At 33.0% G+C, this 18,157-nt stretch overlaps 1 protein-coding gene across 4 annotated transcripts; it reads right to left on the bottom strand.

The window, feature by feature from the left end:
* Positions 1 to 7,122: 7,122 nt before the first annotated feature.
* LOC145319581 (protein held out wings-like) lies at positions 7,123 to 17,781 on the bottom strand. Of its 4 annotated transcripts, none has more exons than XM_080161785.1 (8): positions 17,306 to 17,755; positions 13,753 to 13,886; positions 12,868 to 12,984; positions 11,481 to 11,621; positions 10,551 to 10,644; positions 9,821 to 10,180; positions 9,545 to 9,588; positions 7,123 to 8,638 (listed from the first exon to the last, which is right to left on the bottom strand). In XM_080161785.1, exons 1-7 carry the CDS (start codon positions 17,493 to 17,495, stop codon positions 9,545 to 9,547), a joined length of 1,080 nt encoding a protein of 359 aa, XP_080017911.1. In that variant the 5' UTR covers positions 17,496 to 17,755; the 3' UTR covers positions 7,123 to 8,638. The 4 variants fall into 4 exon arrangements, with proteins under 4 accessions (XP_080017911.1, XP_080017913.1, XP_080017914.1 ...); XM_080161786.1 differs by having other exon boundaries at positions 8,499 to 8,638; positions 10,566 to 10,644; XM_080161787.1 differs by lacking the exon at positions 9,545 to 9,588 and having other exon boundaries at positions 17,306 to 17,781.
* Positions 17,782 to 18,157: the final 376 nt, after the last annotated feature.

Below are 18,157 nucleotides of genomic sequence, written 5' to 3'. Positions count from 1 at the left end.
TCAATAATCCCCTTCTAACACAACCAGGGGAAGTTGCGTGATCATTATTGCGAATGAGAAATTCAAGTCAACGCATGGAGAATTGAACTCGAACTCTCACCACCGTAGCTCAGTGTGTTGCCACGGCGCCCCTATTTGCCATTCTATAGATTAAAGTTATTGGTTAAAAAGTTTGTACACAACTAGTATGAAACCAACGAATCACAGTGCAATAAAGAACCCAAAGTCTTAGTTTTAGCCTACCAATAAGAAAACGTGGTTGTAAATCTTTGGATACTAGTGCAAGTTTCCTTCCTTGTGTTTGTCACAGAAGGGATAAGACAATGGACAGTAATTTAATTTAATGTCCACTCCAAATTTTGATAAACTAAGATACCCCATATATACATAGATCATGTTTATTGTTAGAATTGTTTTGACTGATAAATTGTACAACGAACGTGTTTTAAATATTTTCCGACCAATGTCCCCCTACCACTCTCAATAAAGTGAGGTTAGTATAGCCCACCGCAGCGCTAGGTTAAGACATCTTTTAGGTGCTTGATATGCATTTTGTAGGGGTTGGAGTGACACCTTTTTGAAGGTGAAACTATTAGATAACAACGCAAGGTTATAACATTTACATGTAAAATGATTAAAACTTTCTTGTTTGTTGGAGGATTTTTAAAAATGATTATCTGCCTATTAAAGAAAGCTGCTGTTTATTTTTCTAATGGTTATATTTCAAGCCTTAAAAAATTTTGAAGTAAGATTTTCTATAAAAATAGAATGATGTCATCATAATTTTATTAAAACTGCACGGTGTGCCAGCAATGTAGCAAGTATATGTTTTTACTTTTTACCTGCCAAAATCTTAGAAGGTTGATTTCATATTAAGAGCGCGACTCCTTACTCTTACTTCCAAGGTATTGGGCAATCTAACATATAATCTGCCCTTTTATTGCACGACTTTGATCTGGAACTCTTAACGGCACTTAGCAAAAAATCAATGCTGTTCACATGCCAAGACAATCCTACAAAACAATTTTAACTTACTCATACTGTTGTATTAATAACATTATTAAATACAACAATAACTTCTAATGTTAATGTCGTGTGGGTGAGTTGCACCTGGACTGAACAGTCAACTCAAGGCCAGACTCTTGGTCCTTCACCTCATACCCGTGGTACAGTACATTACAGACAACCAACCCTTTGATTGCACGATCTTTGTCTGGAGATCCTAACTGTGCATGGTAGTGAGTTGCGCCTGTTTGGAGCCAAGGCATTCCCCCTACTCAATCTCTTTGATGTCCTGTGACGAACAGAGCAGGTAGGTACCATTTTTTAACGTCTTTGGTATGACGCGAACAATGACTTCTAAGGAAAAATTTTAGTTTACAGGAACACTTTCCAGCATTTAGTATATTAAGACAGTGTAAAATTCCTCCCACGAATACATTCACTTTTTAATAATCAAGCTGCTCTTTAACTACGTTAGGTATGTTATTTAAAGTTACTCAAGAGCTTTGATCTGCACGCAATTAAGACAAAAAAGTTCGGTTTATTTATCATTACTTTTATTCAGTGTTGCGGAGCGGAAGCCGTAATTTTCGTTAAACAACGGCTCCTGCTCCGGACTAGATTTTTATAAATTATAATTTGGTAACTCTGTTTTGTCATGTGCAAATGCCCCTATTAAGTTTTTCAAGTCCAGTTTTATCAAAAATTGAACTTTTAAAACCTTCAAAAGCCAAAAATAGACGTGGGAAAAAAATATGTCAAGTTTTTCTTGATTTTAGGTCGGAGCCGCACCAAAATCAAGCGGCTCCGCAACGCTGCTCTTATTAGTGATATCTAAATATCTGTTCAAATTTTATCTAATCCTTTTGGATATTTTATTGCTTTGTTCAAAATACAGTATTTACGCAGTCTAGATTCTTTAGAATTCATAAATGCCACTTCTATTTTTGTTTCTATGCTTCTAGTAACATTGCCCTTGTTTTCTGAATTTTTGTGTAAATTTAAATTGATTTTGCATAATTATATTTTTAATAATGTTGTGGGGGGAAATATGTACTTTTTAGATATTTCAGGCTGAAAGAGTTAAGTTTGTTGCGACTTTTATTTACAATTTTTCTAATAGGTGGCGTTAAATAATAATATGCATATCTTAATTATTTTTAAAGGCGAAGCTTTTCTATAATTAGGGTCGATCCGTCCGTCACGGTTAGCTCTTTTCGTTAATTTAGGCATGTTAGAATTATTCTATCGTTTTCAAACTTTGGATGGTGATTCCTGTAGTAGATAGGTACTATTTAGAAAGCATAGCAACTCTATAATCATTACTAAAATGTCCGTATGTCCATTTTTAACATGTTGAATGTTTACTTTTTTATTATCAAATTTTTGTATGTTAGAATTATTCGATTCACCTGATTTTCGGAATACTGATTCCTATTACAACAAGGTACAATGTTATAAGCGAAGCATCTTTACAATCAAGTCCTAAAAATGTAATTTGACTCTCCTTTTTATGATGCTTGTTACTGGTCCATGATTTGGAATTATAAATAATTTGTCTTAATAAGAATCTCCCAGATAAACAGTTTCATTTCCAAAAGTTGGAGTTTAAAATGTTTTCTTATTCAGGCGGCTCCCTTATTTTGCATATAGACCAAAAATAATTATTTTTGAAAAAAGTATAGTTGATGCTTGATGTAGGAGATCCTTACAGGGGTAGAACCTGGTTAGGGAAATGAATGGTCCCGCAGGGTTGAAACACCCCGCAAGGGCTAGAAACCACCTTATACCAATAACGAAATTAATTCGAAATAAATCACGAAACCTATAAGTGGTTTTCAGCTGTCGTTGGGGGGCAACACATCGTAAAAATTAACGACCTTTCCAATTGCCCCCCAAATATTATTTGAGATTTATTTCACTTCTTGGTTATACCTTATGCCTGGCTAGAAACATGTTAGAATATTTCACAGGAGAGGAGGGGTTCGGTGATATGAGTGCAAGCACCCTTAACCCTTTTCTAACATACTTACTTTTCTTTAATCTTTATAGATATATCTCCATTCAAAATAGAGTTGAACAATTTTGAGTGGGTGATCTTAATATTGTAGCTTGTCCGCTTTTTTTAGTTTTTTAAGTAGCGTATTTAGTAGGTTTTTTTACATGATCAAACATGTTATATATAGCTTAGATGTTTTAGAAATAGAATAACCATGAGAAAGGTATTTGAATCTAATAGATAGTTTTTTTCTTCTTGGCCCTTTTCCTCTCGCAAGAAACTCTTTCAGTTAAAATCACATTAGGAATAGTTATTTATTGCATCTTATTATAAACAGCTTTCCGCGAATATTAAAATGAAAAAGTATAAGAACCAGTTTTGTTAGTCCAGAGGTTCAGGCTAACAATACTTGTGTTAATTTTATGATTTTCATTTTGATATTTCTGGAAAATTGTCTTTAATACAATGCTATACAATAATATACATTACTTTTCAGTGTGGCTGAGAACCGGTTTAAACACAGCGGATATTAAAAGGTTTCGAAGCCATACTGGAAAAATTATTATTTGATATCAAGCCATAAAAAATTTGGGTTAACTTGCTTTAAATTGTAAAAATATTAAAATTCTTTTGATATTTGTTAATAATCTTATTGGTAATTAAGTTTTTCAAATGCGTTTTTTTTTGTGTTTTCTAAGGACTTTTTAGGACTTTTAAGGAATGTTTTATTTTTATTACCATGAATGCATCTTAATGAGAAAATATTATCCAAGTTTAAAAAAGAACCTAATATTTAAAATGCTTAATATTTCGTAAATTAATTATCATTATAAATTTTTTCTATAAAAAAGAATAATTTGGTCCAATAGCACCATAATTGAAGCTTTTAAAGTTTCCTTTTTTATTGTGCAATTTTTTTTATTTGTTTTAAAGATTTCTTGGTTCTAAGAACAGATATGTAGTATAGATGTATATACAGATAACTTCCTCCATTCCCCTTTCAATGACCTTATTTGTCTGCTTTCAAATTATTTCCTGCTACTTGGCTGTGTTAATACAAAATTTAATTTGTGATTCTATGTGTTTTGTCGTAGTGATCCAAATGGATTACAATGGAAGATAAACTAATGTAAAATTTACTGCTTTATAGAATAAAATTATTGGTAGAAAATTTTGACCACTATGATTTTGAATTATCCAATCAAGATTTAATAATTACTACCTAACTTTGGGGAGCTGTATAATTTACATGTATTATCTCAGCCCTCTCTAGTTAAGCCACAAGAGAGGGGTGACCCAAATAAATTGTATTTTGGGTGATCTACTTATATTGTTTTATAAAATTGCCTTAATACTGAATAGAACAAACAAAAAAGTGAAAAGTTGGAATATAAAAAATTAAAATTAATTATAGATTTCTTCTTATTTTTATAAACCCTTTTGAATAGGCCACACCATATGGTTATTATATCTTGTTTTTCATGTTTATAAACATTTAAACTTTTTAGGTTGACTCTAGTTGACTAATACAATTTTGGTTGCTTTAATTCATTTAATTCTAATTGAAAACCATATTTGCTAGTATTTGGAGAGGTGATGTGTTCTTAAGAATTAGATACTGCTGCTACATCAAAAATGCGTGTCAGATGTACTGAGTTCATTTTAAATTTCTTGTCAAATAATTAGGTTAGGTTAGGTTTTATTAGACAGGTTGCCCCACATGGTTAAGACATAGGAAAGAAATAATCTCTTTACCTAATTATAAAGAGAGGGGAAGGTTTCTGTTAGAATCCGTAAAAGTGTGTGTTTTAAGGCTTAAAAATAGCAGTAGAACGACAATTTTCACTAAATATGTGTATTTCTTATTGAAAAGAACTATAGACAAAAAATTTTTTTTGAAACTTACAATAGATTTTTATCGTTCTGCTACTGTTTTTAGCTTATAACACATAACCTTTACGGATTTACAAGAAACCTACCCCTCTCTTTATTTCAAAACTAAGGAGAAGGGTTTCAGCGCTCGGCAGGATTCAAAGGATCATTTGTATGTATGTAGAGCTAACAATTCAGCTCTGAACCGGGCTATAAATCAGTTTTAAGCCTCCATGATTATTTGACAAGAAGAAAAGGAAGCATGCATGATTCTTAAGATTTAATATATTATTTGCAGGGGTAGCTATTCTAACCAACAGTTCTACAAAAAAAAATCACGAAACCTTATAAAGTATCTGGTGGTACATTTTGTTTTTGTCATGTAACTGAAGAGGGGTGGGAAAGAAGGGGATGAAAAGGGGTAGGGGGTTGTGTGGAAATTTTCCTTTAGAGTTGTTTGTCAGAATATCATTCCCTCGTCCCTGGGTTATTGGTAGTAAGTTTTTTTTAAAAGACAGACAGACAAAGATTATTTGAAGAGAATGATTAGGATACAAACAAGAGCCAAAGTCATTGTACAATTTTCAATACAAAAAATTGGAAATAAAAAAAAGAATATAAACAAAAGAAGAAAATGAAATGAAAAGAGAAAGAGAGAGGTGAAGACAGAAAAATAGACAAAATATTTTGGGTATTAATTTTGGGTAAACACAAAAGGTTCTTAAGTAAACAAAAAACTGGGCGTTTTTTAGATTACTTAAGTAGATAGATGGACCATTTTTGACATAAATTTAATTCAAAGGCTTTCCAGGGTTAAGGTATTGTAACCAGATTTAACCCTGTGGGGCAATCACCTAACCCAATATAACCTAACCTAACCTAACCTAAAATAACCCATAAAAAGCCATTTTAAAAATACAACGAATCGCCCCTTATGGGGCGATGTTACGAAAGGGACTATTCCCGACCGTTTAAACTTTTATTAGATATTAGCAGACATACACATGCATGACGAATATTAAAATTTTACTGTATAATACTCAATTGATATTTTTCCTGTGAAGTGATTAGCTTCACTTCTCTGGATAAAATTGCTTTCTTAGATAAAAATCATCAAATTTACTTTATTTTGGAAGATTTTCTCATAATAATTGGTAAAATGTGTTGAAGTCTCCGAGATAGATATAAATCAAACTCAATTGTTTACATCCTCCCTCTATCAAGTAAATTAAAAATAAGAACCATGCCAGTCAATGATGTTTTTTTACAGTTACGCTAAACTAATCAAATGCTACCAGTCGCTTCGCCCCTAGCCTCTAGGATCTGTACTAGAAAATTAGAAAATATCCAAAATCCATTCAAAGTAGTGGGACAAGGTGACTCAAAAATCTGCCATGTGACGTCATAAAAATGAGGGATTATCCATCTCTTTTTTAGGAGTTTTCTTTCCCACTTCTCATCTCATTCATTTTTATGACGTCACATTGCTGATTTTTGAGTCACTTTGTCCCACAACTTATAAAAAAGTTAGATAGTCACAATTCTATAGCAACAGGCTACCGGCTGTGATATTAAAAATGCTGAGTAGGACTGCAGCATCAGAAACTGGCTGCGGATGCCGAGCCCTAGAATAAACTCTGTGTATCTGTGTTGTTGAGAGTATCGGAAAACGTTAAATTGTTGCTTCCTCTCAAATATATGCACATATAAAGCCAACTTCAAAAGACTGAAAACATAGATTACTATATTAAAGAACTAGTTTGCGGGGGTGTTGGGGCATTCGGGAAATTAACCATCCACATTAACTTCTTTTAAAGAAGGAAGGATTTGTTTTGTCGTACCAAATAATCTAAAACTTTTCCTGGGTCAATGTAAAACTTACAAAAAAAATGCGGATCGATTTGTTTAGCGGTTCATGACTATAGCATAAAGGATTGTACGGACATGTAATTTAGTCACTTTGTCAAACCTGCAAGAATTGTGTTGGAATTAAATAACAATTTATCAACATCTAAGTTATTTAACGCATCGTATTATAAACAGCTTTCCGCGAATATAAAATGTACACTTATAAGTATTGCTTAGAACCAATTTCAATCCAGCGTATATTAATCGTAAGCCATACTGGAAAAACATTTATTGAGCTAATTTTTGTAGAAATAGCATCAAATGTTTTGTTGAGTTCGAAGTGTAAAAAATATTTCAATATATCCTAAAATGCTTTAAAATGTTTTGTAAGATAAAAAATCTTTATTTGTTTTTTAAAATTTATTTTTCAATAACTTACAGAATATAAAAAAATACAAAAATGCATAAGATAATTACTAAAAATGATTTTACTCAACTAAAAATAAAAAAACATCGAATGGCTTATAATAATTTTTATATATGACACATAAACATTCACGGAAGTATAACATAGTTTAAGCAAATTTATGTACAAAACATTCTGCTTTATGTGAAGTAACAAGAACAATTATGTATAAGAATAGCGCAGCCAAAGAGTATTTGAGGAAATTTTCATAGATTGAGGGATACAGCAAGAAAGAGGGCAGTTTCGCTGCCCCAAAGAAGAAAGGGTTGAGAGGAAAAAAAGGGTTGAAAGGAATAGGGGGGGGGGGAGGGTAAGGATTAGTGCTTACATGTACAGACAGACGAACGTTCAGTGGACGTATACATGTTATAGAGTTGCTATGCCACAAAAAATACGAAAAAACGACTAAAATTGTGTATATAAGGATTTTCACCTGAATGTATTTTAAATATAAAAAAAGTTTTTTAGAAAATGACACTTTTAATTTTTAAGCAATTACATCAAACTTTACTTTTTGCTATATGGCTTTAAAAATGATCCAAAAAGTGCAAAATCGGTTTTAAAATGACAAAAAAATATATAAAAACGGTGGGGGACTCAACTAACTAAAAAATAAACATATATAGATAAAAAAAAACAAGAACTTTATTAATCATAGATGCGTAGCTAAAGAAATACTAAAAAGAAAATTTTTACATGTTGAAATATAGAAAAAAAAAACATTTTAAAAAAAGACTTTTGAATTTCTAATTAAAAAAGATATAAAAAAATATGCTTTTGCAAGGCATCCAAATATAATTGTGTACAAATATTTACAAAGTTTTCAAGACTAGTCTAACAATCACCGAATTTTGGATAATAACATCCATTGTAGCGAAGCTTTCATTATTTACAAATATAAATTATTGATAATAAGACGAAGCAGCTTAGAGTGCCTAATAAAAAATGACGTCATACAATACAAATGACAAATGAAAGGCCAGTATACTTTTTACTATTGGTCAATTACAAAATTACAATTCATACTGTCCTAGCATTGGTCATTTATATAGTATCACGTCATTTTTTATTAGGCATTATAAGCTGATTCTAATAGTTAAAAAATTCAAATGTTCAAAGACACTTCTGTTTTATATGAAAATAAAATTTGAGTACTTTTTTTGAGTATATAAAATATAAATTAAGACTATTGAATTATTGAATAATATACATAAATAAGAATATAACACATATTTATATCACATAATCGACCAAATTAACTAATAAAGTATTTACATTTGTTTCATAGAAATTATGAATTCAGAAAAGATATTTTATTGGGTGCTACATATTTACATCACAAAATTTACCAAAAGAGAACTGGAATACTTTCAAACTTAATTTAAATATGAATTACAAAAAATGATGATTTACTACAATATCTTCTCAAATCGCTATCATAGCTCCGTGACCTAAAAATTTAAATAAATAAAAATTGGAAAAATAAAAGTAAGAAGTTAGTTTAAAAAATCATGCCGTTAGAGGGTGGGGATGGAGGGTGGTATCCTCCCTTAAACTAGACAAAAAATCTTTATGGGACTAAAAAACCTTAACTGTAAAAGAGTTCAATATTGGACATTTCAATTATGTTTTAGTTTAAGACAAAAAAATGTTTTATATGAAAGAGGTACACTGACAATGTACTAAAAAAATCCTCAATTGGTTTCTCCTTTTAGAAAAGCTTTGTATTGATCATAGGTTTATTTTATCCATTGTTTAGAATGTTAGGTCCATTTCACTTCCCAGCACCCAAGCATTATAAAAAATATGAATATATATATATTTGAAGTAAACATTTCAGGTAGTAAATTGAGAAACGCCTTAAGAGCTAAAGGCGCTGCTCTTTATGTTAAACTAGAGAGGAGTTGAATTTCAAAGCCCATTTTATTTAATTTAGATCTTTTTTTTGGGGGGGGACGGGGGTGCCCTCCCCCATAAACAGTTATAAACCTTCTCTTGGCCTATTTGAAGCTACCATTTTAATGAGAACCCGATCGAGAAACAGATAGACATCCTGTTACTTTATTATAAGGATTGTTAGAGATTTTAGTTCCTTTTGGGCTGGAAAATTATACGGAAAAACTTTTTTTCCCTGCAAAGTGCATTGCGAGTACAGAACCCTCCCCCACCCCATTTTTAAAATAAATTAAATATAAATTCCTTATTTTAAATACATTTCAAGTTTAGCTGGGAATTAGATTCTGTGCTTGACTAAGCACTCTGAGGGAAACCGCTGAAAAAATTGTATCTCTTTTTTATTTATGGGAGGATAAATTTGACTTCTATTTATAAGTTTAAAAAATAGGTAAATTAATTACCTAGCTCCACGACCTTTGTGTCCCCAACAGTCCCATTAGTGTTTCTACCAAATAAGCATATAACACATTTTTAATTTTTAAGTTAATATTCATGCTATCATTTGTTAAGAAAATGCTAAAATTTTAGTTGTTTGTAAATATATCTTTATATTAAACTTTGGTTTTAGTTTATTAAATAAATATGTAAAGAAAGGGGAAGGCGTTATCCCCCAAAAATATTTTTTTAACCCTCCATAACAAATTTACCCCAAGATTGGGGAAGCAAACAAAACCCACCTGAATCCATGGCTGTAGTATACTCCAGAAGTCCTGGATAGGTCAGGTATTCATACTGGTGTGTTGTGTACATGAGTCCAGGGTGGCCATTCTGACCGTTGGGCGGCCCTCCGTCCTGGCCCCCGGCTCCTCCCGCCCCCTGCTGCTGGGGACTCATCATGGGAAGTGGGGCAGGCGCCCCGGGGTGATGGTGCTGCAGCCGCGGGGAAAGGATGAACGGGGGAGAGGAGGCGGCCATGGCGGCGTTGGCAGCGGCTACGCGGGCGGCGTATGCGGCCGCAGCTGCTTGCAGCATTGGAGCTGTTGCGGCGGAGTTGGGGACAGTTGCTGTCAGCTGCAGGCGGTTCGTGTCAAGACCAGCTGAAATAAAAAGGTTTTAAAAGCTTGTCCAAGTTAGTTTAAATTTATTTATATTTTGAAAACATATAAAATTGTTATTATTCTTTCATTGTCTGGATGTTTTATTTCTGCGCTACCTACGGATTTAACAGTCCTTCCCCCTTACACAATAATCATATTCTTTTTTAAAAATCACGTTTTGTATCATTTGGTAATAGTCAAAATCACAAATCAAATATCTTAGGTTTATAAAAAGTTCTTTACTTTTAAAAATGCCATTTTTCTGCCTTTAGATTGAATAAGTTTAGCTAAATTCCTGCAAGATTTCTTCATAGAACAAGAAATTAGATGGTTTGTACTTGATTTGTGAGTTGGACTAATGATTACTTACGTGAAGAATTCTTACTGGCAGAATCTCTGTAGGTTCCATTTATTATAGCAAGCTCCATCAGCTGTCTCTTCTTCAGTTCATCTTCTCCTTCACTCTAGATAGATAGATAGATAGATAGATAGATAGATAGATAGATAGATAGATACATGGTGTTTTTTTAATAAGACAAAAATATTGCTTAATTTAGATAAATACATAGATAGAAAGATATATATATAGAGATAGATTAGATAGTTTTGAATTAAGATAGATAGATACTCACCACTGTTAGTAGCTTCTTGACCTCCTGTATGGCTCTCTCTAGTTTGAGATAGATAGATACTCACCACTGTTAGTAGCTTCTTGACCTCCTGTATGGCTCTCTCTAGCTTGAGATAGATAGATACTCACCACTGTTAGTAGCTTCTTGACCTCCTGTATGGCTCTCTCTAGTTTGAGATAGATAGATACTCACCACTGTTAGTAGCTTCTTGACCTCCTGTATGGCTCTCTCTAGTTTGAGATAGATAGATAGATACTCACCACTGTTAGTAGCTTCTTGACCTCCTGTATGGCTCTCTCTAGCATGAGATAGATAGATAGATACTCACCACTGTTAGTAGCTTCTTGATCTCCTGTATGGCTCTCTCTAGTTTGAGATAGATAGATAGATACTCACCACTGTTAGTAGCTTCTTGACCTCCTGTATGGCTCTCTCTAGCATGAGATAGATAGATAGATACTCACCACTGTTAGTAGCTTCTTGACCTCCTGTATGGCTCTCTCTAGCATGAGATAGATAGATAGATACTCACCACTGTTAGTAGCTTCTTGACCTCCTGTATGGCTCTCTCTAACTTGAGTTAGATAGATAGATACTCACCACTGTTAGTAGCTTCTTGACCTCCTGTATGGCTCTCTCTAACTTGAGTTAGATAGATAGATACTCACCACTGTTAGTAGCTTCTTGACCTCCTGTATGGCTCTCTCTAGCTTGAGCCTGGCCCTGTTGTCACTGTCCTCCACAGATATCAACACGTGCAGCTCATCATTCAGATGCTCCCAGTTGGGCTTGCCACGGTTCGCCTCCTCCTAGATACACACATGAAGTTTTTTATACCATGGGGGGAGGGGACATTGGTCTGTTGATTAAACTAGTCCCCAAATGGGTCAACTTTCCCAAAACAAGAAACCCTAGACAAATTCTACTACCAACCTCAATTTTTATTTTGTTTGTATAATTTAATTAACTTATGGAGGTAAGGTTTTTGAGAATAATTAGCCTGTTTTGACTAATATATTGATTGATTATCTATTGATTATAGATATATACTAGGGTGTTTCTAGTTAAACATGCTACGCTTAGTTACTCAGGAAGGAATGGGACAATGGGCTGTTTATTACATTAGTCCCCAAAGTTTTTAATAACTTTTTCTTAATCTTTGGCTTAACATCTTTGAGGACTTTTAATGAATTTTGATTGGTTCATTCATTAAGTTGAGTATCCAAACGATTCAACAAATAATTGTAATCTACAAATGAGGGAATTTTGTGTATCATCATTGGATGGAGATATATATCAATTTATCAGTCTTTGTCTTATCCCTTTAGATCCCTGTTAGTTACCCCATATCTCAATAAAAGCAAAGCTTTTCTATGCTGTCTGTCCATCCGTACCAGAAAACTATGATCATTGATTTATAAATGTTAGAATCAGGCTATCGATTTTAAACTTTTCTGTAAGAAAGGGTATAATATGGAAAATAAAATAAATAACAGATGGCCAAAAGGAACAATTATGGAGGTGCTACGCCTCTTTTAAAAAGTTTTTTTTTCAATTTATTTCTTTTCTACGCGTTTGAAGTACATAGAGAGTACATTTCTTAATTTTCTTTGAAATTTCTAATTCAAGTTTTAATTAAAAATGCAAGATATCAACTCAATTTTAAGTTGTTTTAAATATCTTCTTATAAAAATAGCACACATAAAAATAATATGCAATAAAAAAAAAATTGTGCAGTTTCCGTCATTTTGCATCTGGACCATAAACGAATATTTCAAATAGATTTTAAATTAATGAATAATATATTTTTGAAAAAAATATCAAATGTGGGGAGGGTGGTGCTAAAAAATAGGTTTGAATAAAAGTACCCATTTCTGTTTTTTTTTAAATTCATGTGTGGCAGGTATTATCAATTAATAACTATTATATGACATTCAATTTATATGATTTGTCGTCCATGTGACTTTAAAAATAAGTCATGTTATCGATTTTTCTTTTGAATAGAGTAAAAGTATTGTTTTTAGAATAACTGCGCGCTAACAATCATGAACTCACCTTAGCTTTATCTCTCATAGATCCCTTTCCTCTGACCATGACCTTGCAGCCAGTTTCCTGTTCCAGCTGCTTGGCGGTCAGACCACGTGGACCCAGGATACGCCCAACAAAGTTAAACTAAAACAAACAAATATTAATCAAGAACAAGAATGTCTTAAATTAGCGCAGCAATAACAAGTAAGGAAATATAGATTAAACTAAGGAGGGAGAGGACATTAGGCTGTTTATTGCACTAGTCCCCAAAGTTTAATATTAACCTTTTTCTTATTCGTTGACTTAACAAATTAGGGGACTTTTATTAAATTTTGATTGGCAATGAACTTCAGTGTCCAAACTTTATAACGCCTAGTTTCAATCTACAGAAGAAGGAGTAATTTTATTTATCAACATTGGGAAGGTACATCAATTTATTGGCAATTGTCTTATCCTTATAGATCCCCGGATAAAACCAATTTTATAAACAGATTAAAGATTTGTTCTCCAAAAATATTTCACCTTTGAATTTTCATTCAATCAAAATTAAATATTGTATTAATTAGTTTGTTAATGTCAATTTCAACATAACATTGTACAGCAATATAATATATTTTTAAAATAATGTTGTTTTTGACAGGCAGAAAAGTTAAGAGAAAATATGTTTTGATAAATAGAAGGTGTACAAAGAATTATTAGATCTGGTCTCTCATTCGTTGGCTTTAAAACTTTGGGTATTGAATCTCAATTGGTTTAAACCAGCAGTATCCAAACAATTCAAGCAATAATTTTAGTATACAGAAACGCTAATTTTGTTTATCATCAGTGGGAATTACATCAATTTCATCGTCCATTGTCTTATCCCTTAAGATCCAGGGAATAAAAGACAAGACACCAATCTAGCTTACTTACCTCAGGATGGTCTTTAACTGGAACATAGACCTTGTCTGTGAGTGTAACTGGAGGTCCCTGGCCGTCAGGTAGCTCCAGAGGTTCCCGCAGGTAGCCCTGGATCTGGAACAGGTTGGCGCGAACACGACTGATCTCTGGAAGTAATTTTATCGTTAACTTTTTGTTAATTTTGTTAAATTTAAGTTTTCATATTTAAATTCTTTTTTTCTCTCTTCCCTCCTCTTACATTCTGCTAAATTCCCACTAAATTCCTCTCTCTCTGTTTTTATTTATAATTCTATTTTCTAATTGCCCAATTTTTCTTTTCGATTTCTCTCTTTTCCTCTTCCTTTTTTCTCTTTTTATTTTCTTATTTTCATGTACTTTATTCTATCGTTCTTTTTTTCTATCTTTGGGGTTTTTTTTCTCCTTCGTTTCCTTTTTCTTTTAATCTCTCTTTCTCTTTCCCCCTTTTATCCTTCAGCAAATCTCTCTCTTTCTTTCTCCCTCTCGTTCTCTCTCTCTGTTTAATTAAATTTCCAAAATTTAAAGTCACAGTGTACTGTGCAATGAGGTATCTTCATGAAGATGGGTTTAATAACTTTACTACCCAAATTTTCCCTTAAGATATTCCAGATACCAGAGACAGAATTTTACCCATAAACTTTGGGGTAAGAATCATTTAACGTCCATTGTCCTATCTCTGTCTCCCTGGGGTTTAAAATAAATTGGTTAAATGCATGTACAACAAAGTTTCGTAGGCGGTTTCCCTCATATTGCATCTGGATCAAAATCGAACTTTTAGAACCCCCCCCAGGATTTTGAGGCTTTTTCTAGGTTAGGTTAGGTTAAATAAAGGTTTGAATAGCCACGATTAGAATAGGTTAGAGCCCCTTGCAGGGGCTAGAAATATTTTTTCCTTCAAAAATGTAAATTTGGAAGGGGGGGGGGGGCCGGGGGGCTTACGGTGGAAATATGTTTGAGTAAAAGCACCGCTTTTTCAAAGAGAATAATAAGGAAAAATTAGATAGATTTATACAAGGATAAAAGAGATAAAAAAAAGAGAGATGGATAGATCGGAAAAAGAATAGGAGATAAAAATAAGAGATAATATTTACATGAAAACGAAATAAAAATAAAAATTTTAAAAATAAAGATAGATAGATAGGTAGATAGATCGATAGAGAGAGAGAAGGGGGGGGGGTGGGATATAAGATGGAGGGCAGACAGAAATTAAATAATAAGAAATCAAAGAATGAAAATGGAAATGGGAAAGATAGATTTAGAAAGTAATATAGATAAATATATATAGAGAGATAAAAAGATAGAAAAAGAGAGATACCTAGAGAGAAAGATGGTTAGATTGATGGTATTATAAAGTTTGAATACTAAATTAGATAGATAGATACAGATACAAAGATAGAAAAAGAGAGATACCTAGAGAGAAAGATGGTTAGAATGATGGTATTATAAAGTTTGAAAATACTAAATTAGATAGTTAGATACAGATACAAAGATAGAACAAGAGAGATACCTACTACCTAGAGAGAAAGATGGTTAGAATGATGGTATTATAAAGTTTGAAAATACTAAATTAGATAGTTAGATACAGATACAAAGATAGAAAAAGAGAGATACCTAGAGAGAAAGATGGTTAGATTGATGGTATTATAAAGTTTGAATACTAAATTAGATAGTTAGATACAGATACAAAGATAGAAAAAGAGAGATACCTAGAGAGAAAGATGGTTAGATTGATGGTATTATAAAGTTTGAATACTAAATTCAACTAAGTAAGTTATGCTAAGTTATCCATTAACCCTTAACGGTCGGGGGGGGGGGGCGTTGAACGCCCCCCCCTCCGGTTTTTTCTATCTCATTTTCTGTGTGTGAAAGATAAAGAGCCCAAACTGCTTGACTTTTTAAGTATGGGTATGACACATAACTGAGAGTTGGAATTTTTTGAAAATCTTCATCCTGGCGGGCACAGGATGCCAGCAAACCTGGCAGGGTCATCCAGGTAAAGAACAAAAATATTTTTTTGACTTAAACAAAGCATTTTATCTTACCAAATTACTAAAATATCCTTTAGTAGTACATCCTCATTTTTAATACAGGTGTTTAAGTCAATTTCAGACTCCAGGTATGATCCTGCAGGTCCTGATCCTCCAGGTCTCCAGAAATCTTTTAAAGGCTCCTGTGGCCGCAAATTTTGACTTAGAGACTTCAAATTTTAAACTTAAGCTTTTCTTACATGTCTTGATAACGTATTAAAATTTCATAAAGATCCGCCGCCGTTTTCCCGCCGACCGCCGACTGCGGCGGCTGGCAGCTGCCAAATACAGCTGCGGCCGCTGAAATTTATGTTTGATATTTAAAATATAAAATTTACATAAAAATAAACATTTTCTGCAAAAAAATTGTTCTTCTAGCTTCAAAAATAAAAAAATTACAGCCGTTTGAAATTTTTAAGTAAAAAAGGACCTAAAAACAAAGGTTGTTAAATAAAAGGGTGAAGGAAGCGAAAATTGACTTAGACTTATAAGAGGTCGGAAATTCATCATAACACAGGGGACTTGCACAAAAATTTTTAGCCCTCTAGCTCTAATGGGAACTGAGATAATAGGGGGGGGCGTTGAACGCCCCCCCCCCCGACTGATTAAGGTGCGGCAAGGGGCCCGACTGTTAAGGGTTAAATAAGCTTCAACCTAACTTCTTGTGTGCATAGCAAGGATCATTATGTTCATAAACATCATAGCTGAATTTAAAAATTTCCAAAATATGAAGATACGGAAAGTGTCATGTGTTACGTCATAAAAATACGCCTTATTCCATCTCTTTTTAGGGGTTTACTTTCCCACTTCACCTCTCATCTCTTATTTTTAAACGTATTTTTATGACGTCACACATGACACTTTCCGAGAAGAATAATATGATGCAAAGTGTTAACTATTAGATCTAAATACATAATAAAAGGAAAATTTGTCTAGAAGTAGCGCAACAAACTAATATATATTTAAATAAACAATAACATCAAATCAAAATTGAAGAGAGAAACTGTGTAGGCAATAAAAGATGTGTATAGAAAAGCTGCATAGAGAATGTATCATAATTCATAAAGGACAGGCAAAAGAGGCATAAAAAAGTTAAAATCTACATTTTTTTAGATTTCGAATATTTTAATCATAATTTGCTTAATTACGTAATAATGTGATGACTTATTAATATTACTAATCTATGGTGAAATGTTGAAGATATTTTTAGAATTTTTATGATACAAGATTTCTAGGAAATTTACTTTTTTGAGTCATTCATGTTTTTTTATTGTGAAATTTGTATTTGTTTTGTTATCTTGATAAGAATAGGGTGAACCAAGTAGCTTAGCTACTATATCTAGGTTAAATCTGTCCGTTTGTACGTCCGCTGGCAAGTTTTTGTTCTTATTAGCGCATTTTAATCATTTAAATTTGCTTGTAGGTATGTCTACCTATCATACAAGAAAACTGTACCCTAAAATCCCCCTACAATAGGCGTACCTATCTTATGATATAGTTACACCCAATTTAAGTATTACCTTCATCTAGAAGTCTGTCAATGTGTACAAAAACATGTGGAAAAGCTGTCAGCTGCTTCTTATCCATCAGCAGTTGTGCCAGATAATCGGCTGTGTTGCGTGTGCTGGCGGCTGTGGCGGCCTTGCTGCCGTTGCAAGATCCCGGTCCCGCCAGCTGAACAACTGATGTCGGCGTATCACTCATCCTCATTCCGTTACAAGTTCTACTCCCGTTTTAAGGGCCCAGGTGTTTTTCAACAAAACGTTCTTTTTTCACTTTTTGGGGCTGTTAGTTTATAAATTTTATAATCACTGTGTTAGCAGATTAAAATTTAGTTTTATTTTCACTTTCTGTTCATATTTTTGTGCTATTTTTATTATATAATAATGTGTTAAAATTGTTAAATTGAGTAATTGTTAGCACACTTGTCTTTACTCTTGTTGTTAAGAATGAGTAACAAGTGTTACTGTGTTATTATTACGAGAATATTTCAAGATTGGGCATACTTGATGGGGGGTTCCGCAGGGCGAGAAGTGAGGACCATAGTTTTTCTGCACACATGGTTCGTATTTCGGTCTCCAGGTGCACTACATGATGATCTAATTTTCCAAAGCATACAAATATAATAATAAATAAAAATTTCAAAATAATATTGCCAAAAAGTTATTTCAAACATTAGTGATATTATTAAATTATTATGATTTTAAAAGATCTAGAATTGCTTTATTTTGATTTTGGCAGGGAATGGTTTCTTGGGGCAATGAAGGCAAAGGGATGCTCATTAGGCTTTAAATCCGTGCCGGTCCAGCAAGAACAAGGCAAATCAGGCTGTGGAAAGGCGAGACTGTACAAAATAAAGATGATTACACAGG

This window comes from Acartia tonsa, chromosome 5 (genome assembly GCF_053477335.1).
Source record: "Acartia tonsa isolate MP-2025a chromosome 5, ASM5347733v1, whole genome shotgun sequence".
In the NCBI taxonomy this organism is placed as follows: domain Eukaryota; kingdom Metazoa; phylum Arthropoda; class Copepoda; order Calanoida; family Acartiidae; genus Acartia; species Acartia tonsa.
This window is presented reverse-complemented; position numbering and strand designations above follow the sequence as displayed.

Bases quoted from the DNA above. Each gene is read 5' to 3' on its own strand.
- LOC145319581 (XM_080161785.1), bottom strand. From the start codon at position 17,495: ATGAGGATGAGTGATACGCCGACATCAGTTGTTCAGCTGGCGGGACCG. The intron at 12,985-13,752 runs GTAAGTAAGCTA...TGTTTGTTTTAG, and splicing joins CAGTTAAAGACCATCCTGAG to TTTAACTTTGTTGGGCGTAT. The intron at 9,589-9,820 runs GTGGGTTTTGTT...CTTATTTGGTAG, and splicing joins TACTACAGCCATGGATTCAG to AAACACTAATGGGACTGTTG.